Consider the following 18,105-nt stretch of genomic DNA (forward strand, 5'->3'; position numbering starts at 1 on the left):
TAGTACTTCAAAATTAAGCAACCTACTAAAAATGTGCACTTCTGATGCCCTAGGCCATATTGGGCAATGTCATAAACCAGTTCTGTTTTCTCTCTCAAGTTCAGTTCTTTGCATTTTTTCAAGATCAAGTACAAATCCACGACAACAAATCAATATGTTAGTTGCCAAAGTTTGAACTTCAAACACCTATGACCACATATAGTAAAGTTGAGCATTCAGTAAAAACAGTCAGTTCTACAGAAACCATGTAGGACCAGGTGATAAAGTTTAAAAATCTTTTGAGCTACAAACTTCAATTAGCAACTGATGGCATGCAAGAAATTTAAAAAGGTAGCAACCAGAACACCAGAAACTTATGCTAAGATGACTAAAAGATAAGCATATTTAATTTATTTAACTCTGAATCTCGCACTTGCAGCATATTCAAGCATGTAATAGGTCCGTATTAACATTCTGACAATCATGTGTGCCTTGAAGTTAGATTTTCTCACTTTTACCCTTCATATATTTTTCATCATGTAATACTAATCATGGTCACCCTCACCCGGTCATAAATTCATACAGTAAATTCCAGTAGTTAATGAAAATCGTAAAACTTCAATGATACAGGAGCATATTCACAATAATACCTAAAAGAAACACTTACATGCTAAATTTTACATATCCTAAAAAGTTTCACTACCAGTACACATTAAAGCTCCAAACATGTAGAACCCAAACCAAGTAATAACTTTAAACATTTGTTCATCATACAAGAATATATAAGATCGCCATCTGACATGCATTGCCATTTCTATCTTTACTTGGCTCATAAGTGACTAAAAACCCAACAAAAAAATACTTTTATAAGTTAGGGCATCCATCATTATATCTTTTACAAACATACATGTATGTATGTACAAACACACACACACACATATCTGTATGTATGTATGTATGTAGTCTTAAAAAAGGTCCATCGATCCAAAATGATCCAATAATCAAATGAATAGTCTCACCAGCTCTGGAGTTTCATCATGTAACCTTAACATACAAGTTGAGCACTACTTCTACTTAGCCAAACCTAGTGTACACATGCTTAAAATTCTACCGCTATCAATTTCAATAAAACTACCAGCTACATTTTCAAATTATGAGTATAATTATCAATTTCAAAAGAAAATTACTAAAAATATAGACAACTTATTTCTGTATCAATACACTTTCAAGTTATACTTGCTCAAGTTGAATTACAATTTAATGCGTACCAAATTTCTAACCACATAAATATATTCAATGTATTTGCACTTTATGATCTTTGATGGACCTTTCCTAAATCTAATACAACCTTTCTCATGATTTTGCAATAGTCTAGCAACAAAACACAAAAATCACATTTTCAAACAATATTTCAAATAAATCACGTTTTAAAACGACAATATCATTATATAGATTCTCATCATTATATAAATCACGTTTTAAAACTACAACACAATTAAAATCCTTCTTCCATTCATTCACAAAAATGTAATCATAAAAGAACAACTGTGAGAATTAAGCTACTTTCAGTGTCCAAAATGATCACAATATATCAATTAAACAATAAGGCAAGGAATTTCCTCAACAACCACCTCAATACTTCAAAAACACATCTAACTTTAAAGACACATGAACTTTAATATTGTGGCTTCTCTATATACACTTAATTGCCTATAATTGACTCAGGATTTTTAATTAGATATGAACTCAATGTTAAAGATGGTTGAGAATTGATTAGTATTAATTCAGTGAAGGAGATCGAAGAAGTCTACTAACAAAGCATATTGTTAATTAGTAAATGAATACGTACCATTTTGTAATTGTTGTACGAATGTATTAAGCCACTATTCAAACAATGTCTCCCGTTGATCTTTTGTAACTTTGACATGTTTAAACCTTATGTAGAGAAAGTATTCATTGTAAGAATAGGAATATTAAGGCATCATTCATCTATCAGATACTGAAGAAAATAGAAGCACTGCAGAAACCAAGATATGGAGATAGAATGGCTAGGCATTTAAATCAATCTCCATACTAAATCACAATGTGATCTAACATACTGGTCGATACAAAAGAAGAATGCTCATGAAACAATCTTAAAGTTACCTATGCTTAGTTTATGAATCATTCAATACATAGGAAATTAAATGTAGCATCAATTAATAACAAAAGTTTGATCTTTGCAAGAACTATTCAGCCATAAAGATAATGAAAAACCACTAGGATTGACGCAGAAAGGATTATGTCAATCATGAACTCAGTTAACTTGACTACATAAAAGCTTCCCAAGGAATTTTGAAACGAGGTTCAAATCAACTGAAATTTTTCTTTAATCATCATTCATGAGTCGTTGCCAGCATCAACTTCATTTCTGAATCATCTTCATTTATGAGATTATGATCCTATATAGAGATGAGAATTATACAAGTAAATTAAGATGCAAAATTTTATAATAAAATAAATATGATATAGAAGTTAGTTGCTGTTGATGGAAAACATCACAAAACAACTAAAAACCTATTTTCTTTATACTTTGCTTCTTAAGCATACATGACAATGAATTAAAGAAAAGCACAACAGTACTCATTTTTCTTTCCTTTGATAAATGACGAGGAAAAGAAAAATAAACGAATTAGCGAGAGAGTGCAATTTGAACTCTAGAATTATAACTCTAAAGGGAAATGAGTTAAAAACAGAATCGTATATTATACAATTGGGAAAAGTATCTAAGAAATGAATCAATTAGACCTTATGGCATGAATATGGCTCCACAGCTCTGACTGACTCCAGCAGGTTTACAGATACATATTCACACAATGTAGTCTGCAATTTTTCTCAATGTTTGCATCTTGGCAGCAACCTGTTGAAGAACATATCCCAGTCAAAGGAAGATTTGTTAGTTAGTTGAGTTTGTTTTTGAACTAAAACATTTTTTGGTTTAAACTAAAGTCCAACTAGATTAGGTATAGTTGGTGATGACATGTATGGTGATCCATAAATTTAGAATTCTCTTTGCAGCAAAGTATGGTCTCAATGTACTTATCACAATATAAATGGATTACTCAAATGCTTGTATATGTAATCTTTTTAGTTCATCAATATATTTCAGCTCTCTCTCTCTCAAAATTTCTCTCCGGAAATACTCTTGAGTAGCTTCTGTTTTCTTTTGTTTTCTGCCTCTGTTTTGTGAATTTAAGCTTGAGTGAATTTTGCTGAGCAAAAACAACAAGATTTTGTACAAAAAGCATATTTTCCAATACATAGAAAAGAAGGAGCAGAAGAGATTTAATAAAAAAAAAGAGAATAATAAGAATAGAGAAGATATGAAAATCAACATCTTTGAACATACATGAAAAGTGATACCTGAGTATGTGTTCCTTGCAGTAGCCAGCAAACAAGCTTTCAACTTGATTTTCTGAGTGAATGTGGTAATTGAAATCAAGATTTAAATGTAACAACAGTTTCTAATGACATTTTAAAATAAAATGAGATGGTTTTTGGACACTGGTGAAAAAAGATCAACCAAATCTGTTGTATAAGGGAGCAAATATATTATCATAGCAACAACTCAATTGTTTTACAGGGGGTGGAAGAAATTTCCAATCGATGTTTTTACAGAACGAGAGTCCAAGAACATGCACAATAAGTAATCGAAACAAACAATTACTACCAAACTTCAGATGGTGAGTTTTGGCTAAAGAGGCAGGAAATTTAACTGTGCTATTCCTCAGGACTTGTGAGAAACCAACTTCGGTAGTGTAGCCTCTGTCAGATTTCAAGAGGCCACCAGCAGCCAAATGGGCTAAAAAATCTGTGTCATTTTTTACCTCATTGTGCAGTGCCATAAACCAGTGTTCCCCTACAACATTTTTACCCTCACTACACTGAGTAGTCAATTCACAGACTGGCAGTTTCTTAGTAAACAAAAACTCTACTTGTCAATTCTGATGGGTAATGAAGATCTTGAAGCTCTAATGACAAAGAAGGATGCATATTCTCAACAACTTATCTATACACTGTAAAATTAAAGTTGCACAATTAATGTTACAATTTAAACTGTTGGTTCAATACACTTTTAAAGACGTAATTAATCTCATCAAATGTAAGTAATCTAACATGCATAATACTTCAAATTTCATTTAAAACAAACAATCATACCTGGTTTCTATATAGTTAAAATTTTGAGGAGCAATACAATGTATTTTCCTTCATGATCTTTGTTGTACCAACTAATTCCAAAGATCACGTTTTCAAACAACGTGTCAAGTAAATCAAGTTTTATAACAGCTGCTTTAGATCCTTAGCATAAGTTCCTGAAATCGCACAGTGTCCACATGCTGACTAGAATCTGACAAAAACAACATCGATTTCTACTTCTGATCTGCTCTTAGTGTCAACATTAGCTTGTGTACAAAACATAGCTAATTGCCAGCTCGTGCACAAAACATAGTTAGTTGCTTCATGAGTCCAAAGAACAGGGCACCCGTGTAGTAAGTTGCCTGAAGAACATCAATATCCATCTGAGTCTGCTTCATTGTGATTATTGCAACTATAACAATCTGTAACAAGAAATTGCTTTACATGTCAACTCATCATTGCATATTCTTGCCAAACTTTAAACCTTTGAGCTAATAATACCTGTAGTCTCTCTCCTTTAAGACAGCGAGAGATGCCTCTTCTCATGTCATCTCTCACCATTGTTTCAATGCAGATATCAAGCTCAAAGGACCTGGGAAGCCAAAATGACAATTGAGATACATAAAACATTTGAGCAGAAACAAATCAGCCAAAGAAAGTATGGTCACAGCTCCATTCAAGAGAAATATCTTTAAAACTGCCTGTTAAAACGACCATTTTTAAGAACAATGCACGCATTTGACCTTACCAACATCATAATGAACAAATGAAACTAGAAAACATGTTAGAGATACTTTCTGAAAAGCATCCACGTCTGCATCCAGAACAATTCCTGCTTCCTCTCTTTTACTGACCTCCATCATCATTTCCAAACAGAGAGGAAAACAAATATATACTCATGTACTTCTCAGTTACTTGTAGAATTAATATAGTAGCTACAACTAAAACTTCCCTACCTCCTCAGTCTCCATCACCAAGACATTGGGCAGAAAAATCAAGTGTTCCCTCAATATTCATTTCCTCTATTTGCAGATCGTCATGGCTTGTAAAAGCCGATGATTTTTTTTTTTTCTGGGGAGAAATTTTGTCTAACCTGTAACCATTTTTAAAAAACTTCCAATCATCCATTGAATAAAACAGAATCAAAAGCTAGTATATAAGTAGGACATCTAACAAAGATAACACACAATAGAGAAAAAAAAATTAAATGAAAACATCATTCACTAAATTCATCTTGCATCAAGCTAAAAAGCAAATGAATGTATGGGTAAGAATATAATTTGGGTTTGAAAAGACTCAGCTAGTATCTGTCAAGGAAAACAACCTTTGGTCTGTGCAGTAGAACACAATTATATAAAATTCTACCGTTATTTCTGCTTACCCAAACCTAATGCACACATGCTCAAAATTCTACCGTTATCAATTCCAATAAAACCACCAGCTACATTTTCTAGGTATAATTATCAATCTCAAAAGCAGATTACTACAAATATAAACAACTTATCAAATTATTCTTGCTCAAGTTGAAGTACAATATATTACGTCCTAGACTTATAATCATATAAATATATCAATAAAACTATGTGTACCCATTTTTTATACATAATTTGTGTACACAGATGAGGTGTCATCATGTGATTGGATATTTCTTTATCATATAGTGACATATGTTTTAAAATCATCTAATTGCATGATGACACATCACTGTGTACATGAATTGTGTATCAAAAATAGGTACACGTAGCATAGCTCTAAATATTTTTAGGAGGCATTCAATTCTATATATTTGTACTTTATGATCCTTGATGAACCTTATGTAAATGGAATACTGCCTAGCAAATAACATTTTCAAACAGCATTTCAAGTTAATCACGTTTTAAAAACTAAAGCTTCATTATATAGATCCACAAAGAAAGTTACTGGATCACATTATATCCACCTGTCAAAAAAATGACATCAATTTCAACTTCTAATCTGCTCACAATGTATTGAAGTCTTTTGGCACCAATTTGCTGACCGTGCTGAACAGATTTAGTCAAACTTGGCAAACTCATCTACAAAACTAAAAATATTGACAAACACGTTCAATTAATTTGTGACGACGAAAATGACCTGGATTTTTAGCAATTAATCAGACGACCATGGATGATTTTGATTGGGTTACAGAGAATGGAAGGGAGAGAATGCAGGTGGTCTCTATAAAATATAAAATAAATAACCTTATAATTTATTAATCAATAGAAATTTTAAAGACAACCTTCATATATATATATATATTCTTTTATATATTCTTTTCAAATATGTTTAAAAAGAAATGTCAACTCTTCTAATACCACACACTTACCATACGAGTATGCAGTTTGCTGCCATGGGGATGGAAATCTTTCCCATAACTTTGAACAATCTGCAATCATAGAGAACAATGCGTAAATTTAAACGTAAAACAAAACTGTAGTGAATTAATGCTACTTTCAGACTTTAAAATGATCATAATATATCAATTAAACAAGAAGATGAGAAATCTCCACAACAACCACCTAAATACTTAACAATACATGAACGGTAAAGACGAAATCAATACTAGTATTAACTCAATGGAGGACAAGAAAGTCAGTGAAAGAAGTATATTGTTAAATAGATGAACACATACCATTTTGTAATTGTTGTATGACCGAATTAAGGTCATTTGAACAATATTTCATGTTCACACTAGTAACCCTGGCATCTTTAAGTCTTCTTCGGAGAAAGTCTTCAGCATAGAGCAATTAATCACATCTAATGATTTTAAGAATGGAAAATTTAAGGTATAATTTCCGAAAGAGAAGCAAGTCAGACTTTCTAAATTATCTAACTCCAAATGGTTCAATTTCTCAAATACAATTTCATCTTTCTCTATATCTCCCTCATTTGCTAATACTTTTATCATCATTTCACATTTTTGTATTGACAACCATTCTAAACACACCAGACTTTTAGCTGTTGAAGATGTCATTAAGTTTTGCATTCCATTACAATGCTTTACCGCCAAAATCGTCAGACTTTTAAAAGTTGAGGAAGGTGGCAACAGAGTCATCAAACTGTCACAATATGTAACATTTAAAGAATGAAGATTTTGAAGGATTGATTTGAACTGAAAGTTTTGTTTCCAAATGCAGTTCAAATTAGAAAGTCCCTGCAATATTAGATCCTTTAATTTTGAGAGTGTTTCAACATGTTCCTCACCTTCTTTATTTGAAAATATTTCTTCGTATGAACTCACTTTCAATATGAGTTTTTCAAGATTGATAAATTTCTTAAATATATGAATGGGTATATATGCATAATCATCCTTAATCAATTGAAGAGTTTCTATTTCGACAAAGTTCTCTTGAAACTCTCCTTGCAAAATTGTCATGATATCTCTTCCACTTAATGTCATTTTCTTCCAAAAGGAGCCAACCTAAAGAAAAATCATGTCAATCAAATTAAAGTTAGTATTTCCCTTGAAAACGTGTAATAATTTTATATATAGAGGAAGTTAGTTGTATCCTAGTGGTGAAAATAGGTGTGAAAGTGTGTGGTGGCCTCTAGTTCGACAATAATGCTTAGCATGTACACAAACAAATTTTTTTATGTGGTCAAGGTCAATATTGTCATAAACACAATTAATTATAATTAACACTGAAAATATAATATTCTTAAAAATTACTCAAATTTAAACTAATTAGTTGAATAAATACCTCATTTTTGTGTTTTTGTTGTATAATTGTGTTCAAGTTATTCTCCCCGGTGTCTACCCATTTCCAATGATATTTGACATTGTGGAGCTTTGGTGTGCTTAAAGTTCCTTGAGAGAAAGTCTTCATATTGGGGCATTCATTTATAATTACCTCTTCCAAAGATGGAAAATTAATGGAGTAATTCCTAGAGCAAAAGCATGTGAGACTTTCTAAATGTTTAAGTGACAACTTGCTCAAATTGTCAAATGCAATTCCAGTATTTGTTGCATCTCCCTCAATTTCTACTATTTCAGTAAGCATCTCACAACTTGATATGCTCAATTCTCTCAACTGCACCAAACTTTTAGCCACTAAAGGTGTAATTAACTTCATTAATCTGTTGCATGAACTCACTGTCAGAACTTTAAGATTCTGGGAAAAAACTAAGAATGGCACTAAACTTGTCAATCTGTTATGGAAATATACATACAAATCTTCAAGATTCAGAAGATCATATGGGCTCTTAATGTCTTTGTATTGATTGGAAACTAGTCGGAGCTCTCTCACATTTTCAAATCTTTGAAGGAGTCGAAGTGGAATATTTGTAGAGGTATCCTTATCGATTCTAAGAGTTTCAAATTGACTTTGCCAACAAATATTTGTCACACCATCATATAACTTAAATACCTCCAAATTGAAGTTAATCTACAAATCCATCAAAAAGAAATCCAATTAGTTTGTGAAGGACAAATCACAGAAAAAATCAATACTTACAAGTATTTCTGAACATTATTAAATTCATGAAAAATGGTAATGCAATTAATTAAAAATTCCGCGGAAAAGTCTGAACAGATTATAATAAATTAGTCTTTCAATTTATTATCTGGTGGTATTCTTTACCTATCAATTCACAATTTCAACCATAAAATATGCTTGGATAGGTGATGACACAATAAAACCATACAAATAGGGAGGTTACTTTAGGAAAGTAGAAAATAATATTATTGCCTCCATAAAAGTTGCTGAAAATAATGTAAACAATAAAACTATGTAGAAATAATGTGTACAATTTTACACACAAACCATGACATGTCACCATATGATTAGGTGTTATTTTATCTCTAATTTAAAACTATCTAATTATATGATAATATTTTATTGTTTGTGCATGTAGTATTACTGTAATGTAAATTTATTCAAACCAAATAACCATTGATTTTTCTTAATATTTGTTTCATGGAAAGATAGAGATGGTAAGAAATTGCATGATCAAATTTTTGAATAAATGTAATATGTATGAAGAAAGTTAATTTTTATTGGAGAAACAACTAAAAGAGAGATTCTTACCACATTGTTCAAGAAGATAGATTTTGGATCTAAAGTAGCACACTCAGTCTCCGCATTGTTTTCTGTGAAGCTCAAGTATTTGGTGCAATACCTCACCTCCAACTCTTTCAACTTCGGCATTTCCAAAGTATATATTCCAGGGTAGAAGACTGTAAGTTTTGGTAGATCTTCAAGCTTCAATAAGGTTATATTTGGAAAGACAAAATCAACAACTGCACTTGCTCCTTCTTTTGCAACAATCTCCTCTAAAACCTTGCAATTTTGAATCTTTAGTTGTTGGAGTTGGTGGAGGCTTTTGGCAATGGAAGATGGAAATACATATTTTATGTTTCCGCATTTCCACAAAATTAAGTGAGTCAAATTTTGGTAGAAGGAAGTTGGATGTCGGTTGTAGCAAATCTTTGTAGAATTAACATCTTTCAATGTCAACAACTTCAAATCAAGGGAGATGTCCTGCAGTAAAAATTAATAACTATTTAATATGAAGTAATTAAAAAATGATAATTTTTCTTTCTTCTAACCTCAAAAAACTTGCAGAGGTAAGCAAATGAATATATTAAATTATTTGAATACATACTTGGTTTTTCTTTTTATATAATCCTTGTATGGCTTTATTAAGATCATTCCCCTTATTCTCTACTTCCATTCCCTCATAACTGATTTTCTGTAACTTCGGAGTGCTCAAGATTCCTCTACAAAATGTCTTCATATTGGGACATTTTGTTATATTTAATTTTTCCAATGATGGTAAAAAAAAAAGTGTAATTTCCTTAGCAAAAGCATGTGAGATTTTCTATATATTCAAATGACAGTTTGTTCAAATTCTTACAAACAGTTTCAGTTGTTAAATCTCCCTTATTTTCTAATATTTCAATCAGCATTTGACAATTTGATACCTTCAATTCTCTCAATTGCACCAAGTTTCTAGCCGTTGAAAGTGTTGTTAAGTTAACGAACTCATGACAGCTTTTAACATAAAGAAATGTAAGATTTTCAAATCTTTGAAGGAGCCTAAGTGGAATATGTGCTGACTCATAATAGGAGATTTTAAGAACTTTAGATTGATCTGCAAAGCCATAAAAACAAAATCCAATTAAGTTTGTAATTATATTATTAAAATAAAAGTTTAGTTAATGACTTACTTTGTTTTACCTTTATCGTTTAAATAAAAAATCAAAATCAAACATTAAAATTATGTTCAAAAATTATTTTTCAAAACCTTCTGTTAAACATACTTCTTGATTTTTTTTCTTGGAAAATGTTAATCGTTTAATTCAACATATCATTTCAATATTCATGAAAAATGATTCAGCTCATTAAGTTTCCAATATTATGAAAGATCATGCACCTATTACATATATTTCTAATAAAAATAAAATTGTATTTATGATTTTTAGAACCTAATAGTACCTTAAAGAGTGCATCCAAAAAAAAAAAAAAGATGCTATGAATCGCATAGTGTAATCAAAATGTATGATTTATAACCTATAACATTTTTTTTTTGGTAAGTAATATAACCTATAACATTATCAGATGAATATGATGAATTTTTGTATATTATATGATATTAGATAGCGTCTATAGGTACCAAGTATAAATTTATACATACAAAGAATTCAATACATATCAAATTGCCAATTACCCTAATATAATTTGTTTCAAAATTAAACTTATTTTTTATTCTTGTCCACTGCCAAATCATGTTGATAAAATTTTGAAATGAGTAATATAATGTGCACTTACAATGAGTACTAAATTAGGTACCAATGATAATATGTCGAATGTAATTGAACGATTTTGAATTAAAGATAAAGTGATATTCAATCACATAATATAACATATCACAATTGGTATCTAAATTGGTATTTAATAAGCACATGTAGTATTACTGTTTTGAAATGTGTGTTGGGCAAAAATGTGATTTGATCATATGATTTGATAGTTTTAAATTAGAAATAAAACAACACCCAACCACATAATGATATGTCATTGTTTTTGCACAATTTGGGAGATAAAACTATTTCAAGACAAGTGGACAAATACTCAGCCCACATGGTATAAACAACTATTTTTAATAAAAGTTTTATTACTATAATGAATTATTAAATTAAATATAATTTCCTATTATTGACAAATAATTTAGTATTACTAAATTTGTTAATTATTTATGAAGATGTATTTTCAGTTAATTATTAATGAAGTTTTTTATTTCTTTTACCTTTAATATTTTTCTGTAAGAAATAGGGATGGAAATTTCAGATGCCACTAAGTCAATTGTTTTGAATTTATGTAATATAATATAAAAAATATTTATTTTAAAAAAATAATAAAATCGGATTCTTGTACCTTTTGGTCCAAGCAAAGGGATTTTGGCTCTGAAGTGAACATCTTAAATTTATAACAATCTTTCACCATCAAAAACTTCAACTTTGGCCATTCTGAAGTATGTATTCTAGGATAGAAAGTTGCAAGTTTTGGTAGATTTTCAAGATCCAATAAGGTTACTTGCGAAAAGACAAAATTGGCAGCTGCTTCTATCCTTCTTCTGTAGCAACAATTTCCTCTAAATCAATGCAATCCATTATCACAAGGCATTGAAGTTGTTGGAGGTTTTTTCGCTATTAACAAAGGAAACACATATTTTATTTTGCGACATCTATATAAGGTTAAGCGTGTCAAATTTTGATAAGAAGAAGTTGAAAGTTGGTTGTTCCAAATCTTTCTGAAACTAATATCTTCCAATCTCAAGACCTTTAAATTAGAAAAGATAACTTGAAATCAAAGTTAATAGTTGTTTCAACATTTAAGAACTCATAAGAAAATCTTAAAAGAAATGTTTTTTTTTTTTTTGTCTCTAAACATATTAACTATGGAATCAAGAAGGAATTAATGAAATTAATACTTACAAGTGAAATTGAATGGCAAATTTAATTTACTTGAAAAAAGAAAAAAATGCACAAAAAAGAAAGTAAGCATATATAACAAATAATTGAATACTACAACAAACAAACGTGAATAAACATAAAAGAATATAAGAATATCAAACCTTTTCATTGAAAAATGGCATAATTTCATTGGACTGCAAATTGAATTCTGAAATAGTAAAGATTCCTCTTGAGAAGGTTTTCATATTGCGGTATTCAGTTATAATTAACTCTTCCAATGATGGGAAATTGATAGAGTAATTCCTTGAGCATAAGCATGTGAGACTTGCTAACCCATCAAGTGACAACTTGTTCAAATTTTCAAAAACAATTTCAATTGTTGTTGCATCTCCCTCATTTTCTATTATTTCAGTTAACATATGACAATATGATATGTTCAATTCTTTTAACTGTACCAAACTTCTAGCTTTTGAAGGTGTTGTTAAGTTAACTAGCCCATTGCAGTCACTTACGTTGAGAACTTTGAGATTCTGCAAAGAAGTTGATGATGGCACTAGACTCACCAATTTGCTACACCACTGTACATGTAGAACATTAAGATTTGGAAAATCAGATACACTTTTAATTTCCTTGTATTCACAGTCACATAGTTGGAGCTCTTCCAGACTTTCAAATCTTTGAGGGAGTTGAAGTGGAATATTTGCTGACTTATCATGTGAGATTTCAACAGCATTAGATTGACTCCTCCAACTAATCACTGTGTTCTTAGTTTTTAATTCCAATACCTCCAAATCATAGTTGATTTGCAGATCCATCAAAACAAAATCCAAACAAAAGTTTAGTTAATGGCTTATTCGTTGTTGCCTTTATTTTTTGTTTTAAATTTCATATCAACATAAACAATACGTTCAGAAACTCGGTTATTGAAAACTAATAATTAAACATAACTTTAATTAAGTTTTTTTGGAAAAATCCTAATTGTTAAATTTGATTTTTTCCCGATTCCTCATTTTGAAGAGATCTATTCTACATTAATGCTAATAAATTTTTCAAAAAAGTGAAGATTGATTCTTCTAGTATGCCTGCTTTGTCTCTTGGAAACATCAACAATTAGTTGAACTTACTTGTACAGTCAGCTCACTAAGATTTCCAAAAAAAAAAAGAAAGAGAGAGATATTTCAATTCTTTTGAATTTAAACATATAAAGAAGGTTTTTCGACTTTTGAAGAGGAACAAAATTAAACAAAATTAAATACTCATACCTTTTGGTCCAAGCACAAAGAATTTGGCTCTGAAGTGAACATCTTGAATTTGTCACAATCTTCCACCACCAACTCTTTCAACATTGACCATTCTGAAGTATGCATTCCATGATAGAAAGTTGCAAGTTCGGGTAGATTTTGAAGCTTCATTAAGGTTACTTGTGGAAACACAAAACTGGCAGCTGCTTCCACTCCTTCTGTAGCAACAACTTCCTCTAAAACAATACAATCCTTCATCTCAAGGTATTGGAGTTGCTGGAGGTTTTTGGTTATGGTATAAGAAAACACATATTTCATCTTTGTACATCTCCACAATATCAATTGTTTCAAATTTTGAAAGGAGGAAGTTGGAATTTGGTTGTCCCAAATCTTTCTAGAAATAATATTCCTCAATATCAAGACCATTAAATCAGGAAAGATAACCTACAATAAAAATTAATTGTTGTTTCAATATTTATGAACTCATATGAGAAAAGAGAACTTGATAATGAAATTGAACTGAATCTGAAAATTTAAGTCACTAGTAAAAAAAGATGAAAGAGACAGTACTATGTGTTAACAAATGAGAATAAAACTAGAAGAAAATAAAATTATATATAATAGACAAGTACAAGAAGTTACAGTAAATCTAATCTTTTTGTTAAAAAGCGGAGTGATTTCATTGGACTGCATATTGAATTTTGAATGCTCAAGATCGTCCTTGTCCTCATCATCTATGTATTCGTCTAAGTCTAAGAGTTCAATATTCTTGATTCCACATAATTCTTCTAAGTAGATGGTAGGATTGATTATCAATTTCAATATCCTCAAATGTTCACCAATTATTGAATGTCGACGCGACTAATTTCCCACTAATATATTGTACCTTTTAAGCTCTTTAGAAAAGAAGTTTTGAGGCAAAACTTTGTCATCTTTAATATCTAATTCTAAACTAGTGAGGCTAGACAAGAGCTTGAATTCATTAAGTACTTCAATCTTCCACTGAATAAGACATCCCTTTAAATAAAGTTCTTCCAATTGGGATAATTTTGATATCACATTTGGAGCAATAACTTTCAATTGTAAACAATAGCTCAAATCTAACAGCCTTAGTTGAGTCAATTGACTCATTTCTGTAGGCAACTCCTTAATGTAAGTAGTTCGCAAGCTAAGGACCTTTAGCTTCTTAAGCTTTCCAATAATATCAAAATCTTTAATTTCACTATCATCTAAACATAATGTTTGAAGGTTTGTCAAAAGATCAATTGATGATGGTAGTGACGATTGTTGTAGTTTAACCAAATTCAACACTCTAAGCTTTGGCATCACTGTGAAGAAGTCTTCCGGGATTTCAAAAGAAGAGTTCCACAAATTGGTCATATAGAAAAATTCAAGATTTGGACAATTCAGATCGTTAGGCCAAAGTTGACTAATAATATTACTACTACTAAGTTGGGAGATTCTTGTGCATTTCTTGAGTTTGTCTCTATCCTTCCAATCCCATTCAACATCATTTCTTGTTGTAAACACATGATGATCCACATATGCAATTGTTATGGCAACAACACGAATAACATCATGCATAGCAAATTGTTCGGTTTTTAACCCGTCAAGTAACAAACAAGCATCTTTGAGGTCACGGACCAATTTATCAAGTCTATCTCGTGCGTCTTCCATTGTCAAATTAGCTCCTTCAAGTACATCTAAACACACAACATGCCTAAACAAGTTTGATATGGAAGTATTATTTTCTAATAAACTAGCAATTAAAAATGTTTTCTTCAATTCATCATCTTTTAAATACTTGTAACTCAAGGCGATCTTCATGTATTCTTTTTCTAAGAATCCAATGAACTTTATTGGTGAAGGTGCTCTCAGTTCTTGTAGTGCTACCTTCCAATAAGATGGATGACTTTTGTTTTTTAATGTTTTTGCTATTATACAAATGACAATAGGTAAACCCTTGCATTCCTTGCATACATCATTTGGTAAAGAATACAATCTATGTGTTTGAATAACATTTCCTGCAAAGAGATCTAGGATTATATAAATTGATTTTCATTTTACATCCATTCTTTAGATTTAAAAAGGATAAAAATTCTAAATTTTGAATTTAACTCATTTCCAAATAAATCAATCAAAATATTTTAGCTAAATGAATTCTACTTATAATGTCAAATAATATTCCTCGTATATATATATTATAACTATTCTTTTATATGGCAAACATAATAACAAATTACTAATTCGATAATAGGACCGTCCGTTAGACTTAACTAACTTTAGCTAAACCTTTATTTTTCCAATATACAGAACTTATATCATAAATAAGGGTATTTTTTAATGACAAAATTTACTTCAATATTTTATTATTCACATTGAACCCTAACATATAATTAAGAAATAAAATAAAATTTATGAGTTCAGCAATTAAACATACAAGTGAAAATTCTATAATATAGATACCTACCATTTTGGTGAATAGGGCCCAAGCTTCTTCTTCATTTAAAATGTTCATTCCGTAATTATTTGTGGAACCCATTTTCTCCAATACATCTAAGTTTCTTGTTGTGAACAAAAGTTTATTTCTTCCACGATCAGCTCCACAAGGAATTCCTATTGTCTTATCAAGTTCTAGAGATTCCCATATATTATCTAAAATTAAGAGGATATTCTTGTCCTTCATTCTTGAATATAGCTTCTTTGCCATTTCACTTTCGTTTTTGAATGTCAGACACAAGTTGTCTGCAATTGTTGTTTGAATCTTCTTTATATCAGGAGATTCGGATACCTTCAAGAAAAAAAAAACGAAAAAACAAGTGCCCAATCAGAACAAGAAAATAAAGCAAACCTTAATATATAAACAATATTCTATTGAATGTTTCTTTACCTCTACAAAAACAATCTCCTCATAGAGCTTATCCTTCTCAGCTTTTCTACCAACTTCTTGAACAAGAGTGGTCTTCCCAAGACCGCCCATCCCGTAAAAACCAATCATGAAGACATTCTCATCATTTAAAGCATCCCATACATTCTGCACAGTGGAGTTTCTTGATCCAAAAGCCAAATAATCTTCACTAGATCTAAGCCAGATCTCTGGTGGATTAGTAGGAAAGGAAACTGGATCCAAATCCTTTTCCTGCTGGAGGAGTGGATCAATATCATCCCGCTTTAATTTGAATGCTTTGTTGCTTTGTTTGTAGTGGGTGATGAAGTTGGGGCACAATCCCTTGAAACATCGAGGGTTGTTTGCTTTCTCTTGAATTAACTGATCTGCTTTAGTAATAATCTTCTCCACATCCTTCTGCCAATCTTTGACATTCTGTTTGATCTCTTCCACATTTCTTTCAGCAGCAGTGACCTTACGCTGAACTTCATCTCTTGTGTTCTTCAGCTTATCAACTTCTTCTTGGAGACTGTCAAAGTTGCTCTTGTAGTTGAACAAGTACTTAAATTGACGCCAAATCGGAGCAGCCAACAACTCGACAACTTGAAGGACAGGACTCACCACACCCCCAACACTCCCGGCAACATCAACCATTTTTTTAACTTTTTTCAAGTTTGAATAACAGAAGAGAAGTAAAGCAAATGAAAATAATTAAAATGCACCAAAATTAACAACAAATACGAGAAATGATAATTCTTTCTAGCAATAGAGGAATAACCGAAAGCAAAAAGGTTTTTCTTTTTTGGTCGAAGAAATCAGAAATTATAAAACAGAAAAAAATAAAGAAGTAGAAATAGGGTAAAAAGATTATGAAATAAAGAAAGTAAAGCAGAGAAAGTAACAGAGCATCCAAGGTGCAAAGTGAAAAAATCAGGGGAACTGGTTTCAGAGAGGTTTGTGAGTGAAAATATTTCTGAATGATTGAGAGAGAAGAAAATTGAAGATGATGAAGAGAGATTACAGTGAAGAAGAATTAATTGCTTATAATTTTAGTGTGAATGATTCATCTATGAAAGAAAGTTCCACCAAATTCAATTGATTTAACTTTAATTGATTGATTGTGGAAACCCACCATGTGAACAAGTTAATACTTTATCAAAGTGAGAAAAAAGAGACCTCATTAATTAATTATTTTAGGGCCAAAAGACTTAGTTCCACCCAAGGTACAATGAAATCTCAAACTCCTATCCTCCAACTTTCAAAAACCCAAACACTCACTCACAACAAAATTTCTGTTAAAAATTTCAGGTAAGGTTAGGGATAAAATCGTAATTTATCAAAAAATTAAAGTTTCATCATATTTTCCTCCCTTATATTTAAAAACTTACATTTCCTTTAACCCAAAGTTTGAAAAGTGACAAAACCCCTCTATGGTTTGTTCCTCTTCCTCCAACACCGATTTCTCCTTCCCCAGTCATTGGTCGTCCTCCCTTCCCCCCTTATCTCTCCTCCGGTCTCTCTTCCTTGCCTCTCTGGCCATCTTCGGTTGGAGACGAAGACAAAATTCAATGTGGTGGAAAATGAAGATTAAACTAGGCAAAGTAGCATTACCTTTATTAAGTGCTCTTGCAAAAGCTAAACTTGATTATTAATTAATTAATAATTCATGCTTAATATAATAATTCTTGTGCAAACCTGAGCTGGTTTCCATTACCATTAATAATATATTATCAAATGGTTGTAATGAGTAGTTCAGTCAATGGAAAATACTTCTTTTATTTTTTCTGATTGTGGTGGGGAATTATTCTATTGTTGGGAATTATGAGTGGTTCAGTCACTATCAAATTTATTTTTTTGGGTGTTTTTTAGGTTAGCATTTCCAAATTGAATTT

General features: G+C 30.9%; 2 protein-coding genes and 1 long non-coding RNA gene across 4 annotated transcripts; all 3 read right to left on the reverse strand.

Annotated features, from left to right (window-relative positions):
- Positions 1-2,672: 2,672 nt before the first annotated feature.
- LOC123209684 lies at positions 2,673-4,650 on the reverse strand. 2 transcript variants are annotated; one of them, XR_006501106.1, is made up of 3 exons: positions 4,177-4,650; positions 3,382-3,433; positions 2,673-2,878 (listed from the first exon to the last, which is right to left on the reverse strand). It is a non-coding gene; the product is annotated as an uncharacterized LOC123209684 (long non-coding RNA). The 2 variants fall into 2 exon arrangements; XR_006501107.1 differs by lacking the exon at positions 2,673-2,878 and having other exon boundaries at positions 3,312-3,433.
- A 1,421-nt stretch (positions 4,651-6,071) lies between these two features.
- LOC123208470 lies at positions 6,072-9,909 on the reverse strand. The gene is made up of 6 exons (XM_044626004.1): positions 9,778-9,909; positions 9,201-9,653; positions 7,875-8,558; positions 7,121-7,594; positions 6,500-6,559; positions 6,072-6,209 (listed from the first exon to the last, which is right to left on the reverse strand). The coding sequence occupies exons 1-6, from the start codon at positions 9,907-9,909 to the stop codon at positions 6,072-6,074; spliced, it is 1,941 nt and encodes a 646-aa protein (XP_044481939.1).
- Positions 9,910-13,238: 3,329 nt separating this feature from the next.
- On the reverse strand, positions 13,239-16,111 carry LOC123196558. The gene is made up of 2 exons (XM_044610618.1): positions 15,797-16,111; positions 13,239-13,770 (listed from the first exon to the last, which is right to left on the reverse strand). The coding sequence occupies exons 1-2, from the start codon at positions 16,034-16,036 to the stop codon at positions 13,342-13,344; spliced, it is 669 nt and encodes a 222-aa protein (XP_044466553.1). The 5' UTR covers positions 16,037-16,111; the 3' UTR covers positions 13,239-13,341.
- Between the last annotated feature and the right edge of the window lie 1,994 nt (positions 16,112-18,105).

Source organism: Mangifera indica, chromosome 2, assembly GCF_011075055.1.
Source record: "Mangifera indica cultivar Alphonso chromosome 2, CATAS_Mindica_2.1, whole genome shotgun sequence".
Taxonomy (NCBI): Eukaryota; Viridiplantae; Streptophyta; class Magnoliopsida; order Sapindales; family Anacardiaceae; genus Mangifera; species Mangifera indica.

Coding starts and splice junctions, on each gene's coding strand:
- LOC123208470 (XM_044626004.1), bottom strand. CDS start 9,909: ATGAAGACATTTTGTAGAGGAATCTTGAGCACTCCGAAGTTACAGAAA. Junction 9,654..9,777: donor TATATAAAAAGAAAAACCAA/GTATGTATTCAA, acceptor TTTTTACTGCAG/GACATCTCCCTTGATTTGAA. Junction 6,210..6,499: donor GCAAACTGCATACTCGTATG/GTAAGTGTGTGG, acceptor TTAGTTTTGTAG/ATGAGTTTGCCAAGTTTGAC.
- LOC123196558 (XM_044610618.1), bottom strand. CDS start 16,036: ATGGCAAAGAAGCTATATTCAAGAATGAAGGACAAGAATATCCTCTTA. Junction 13,771..15,796: donor GGGCCCTATTCACCAAAATG/GTAGGTATCTAT, acceptor TTTTTATTGTAG/GTTATCTTTCCTGATTTAAT.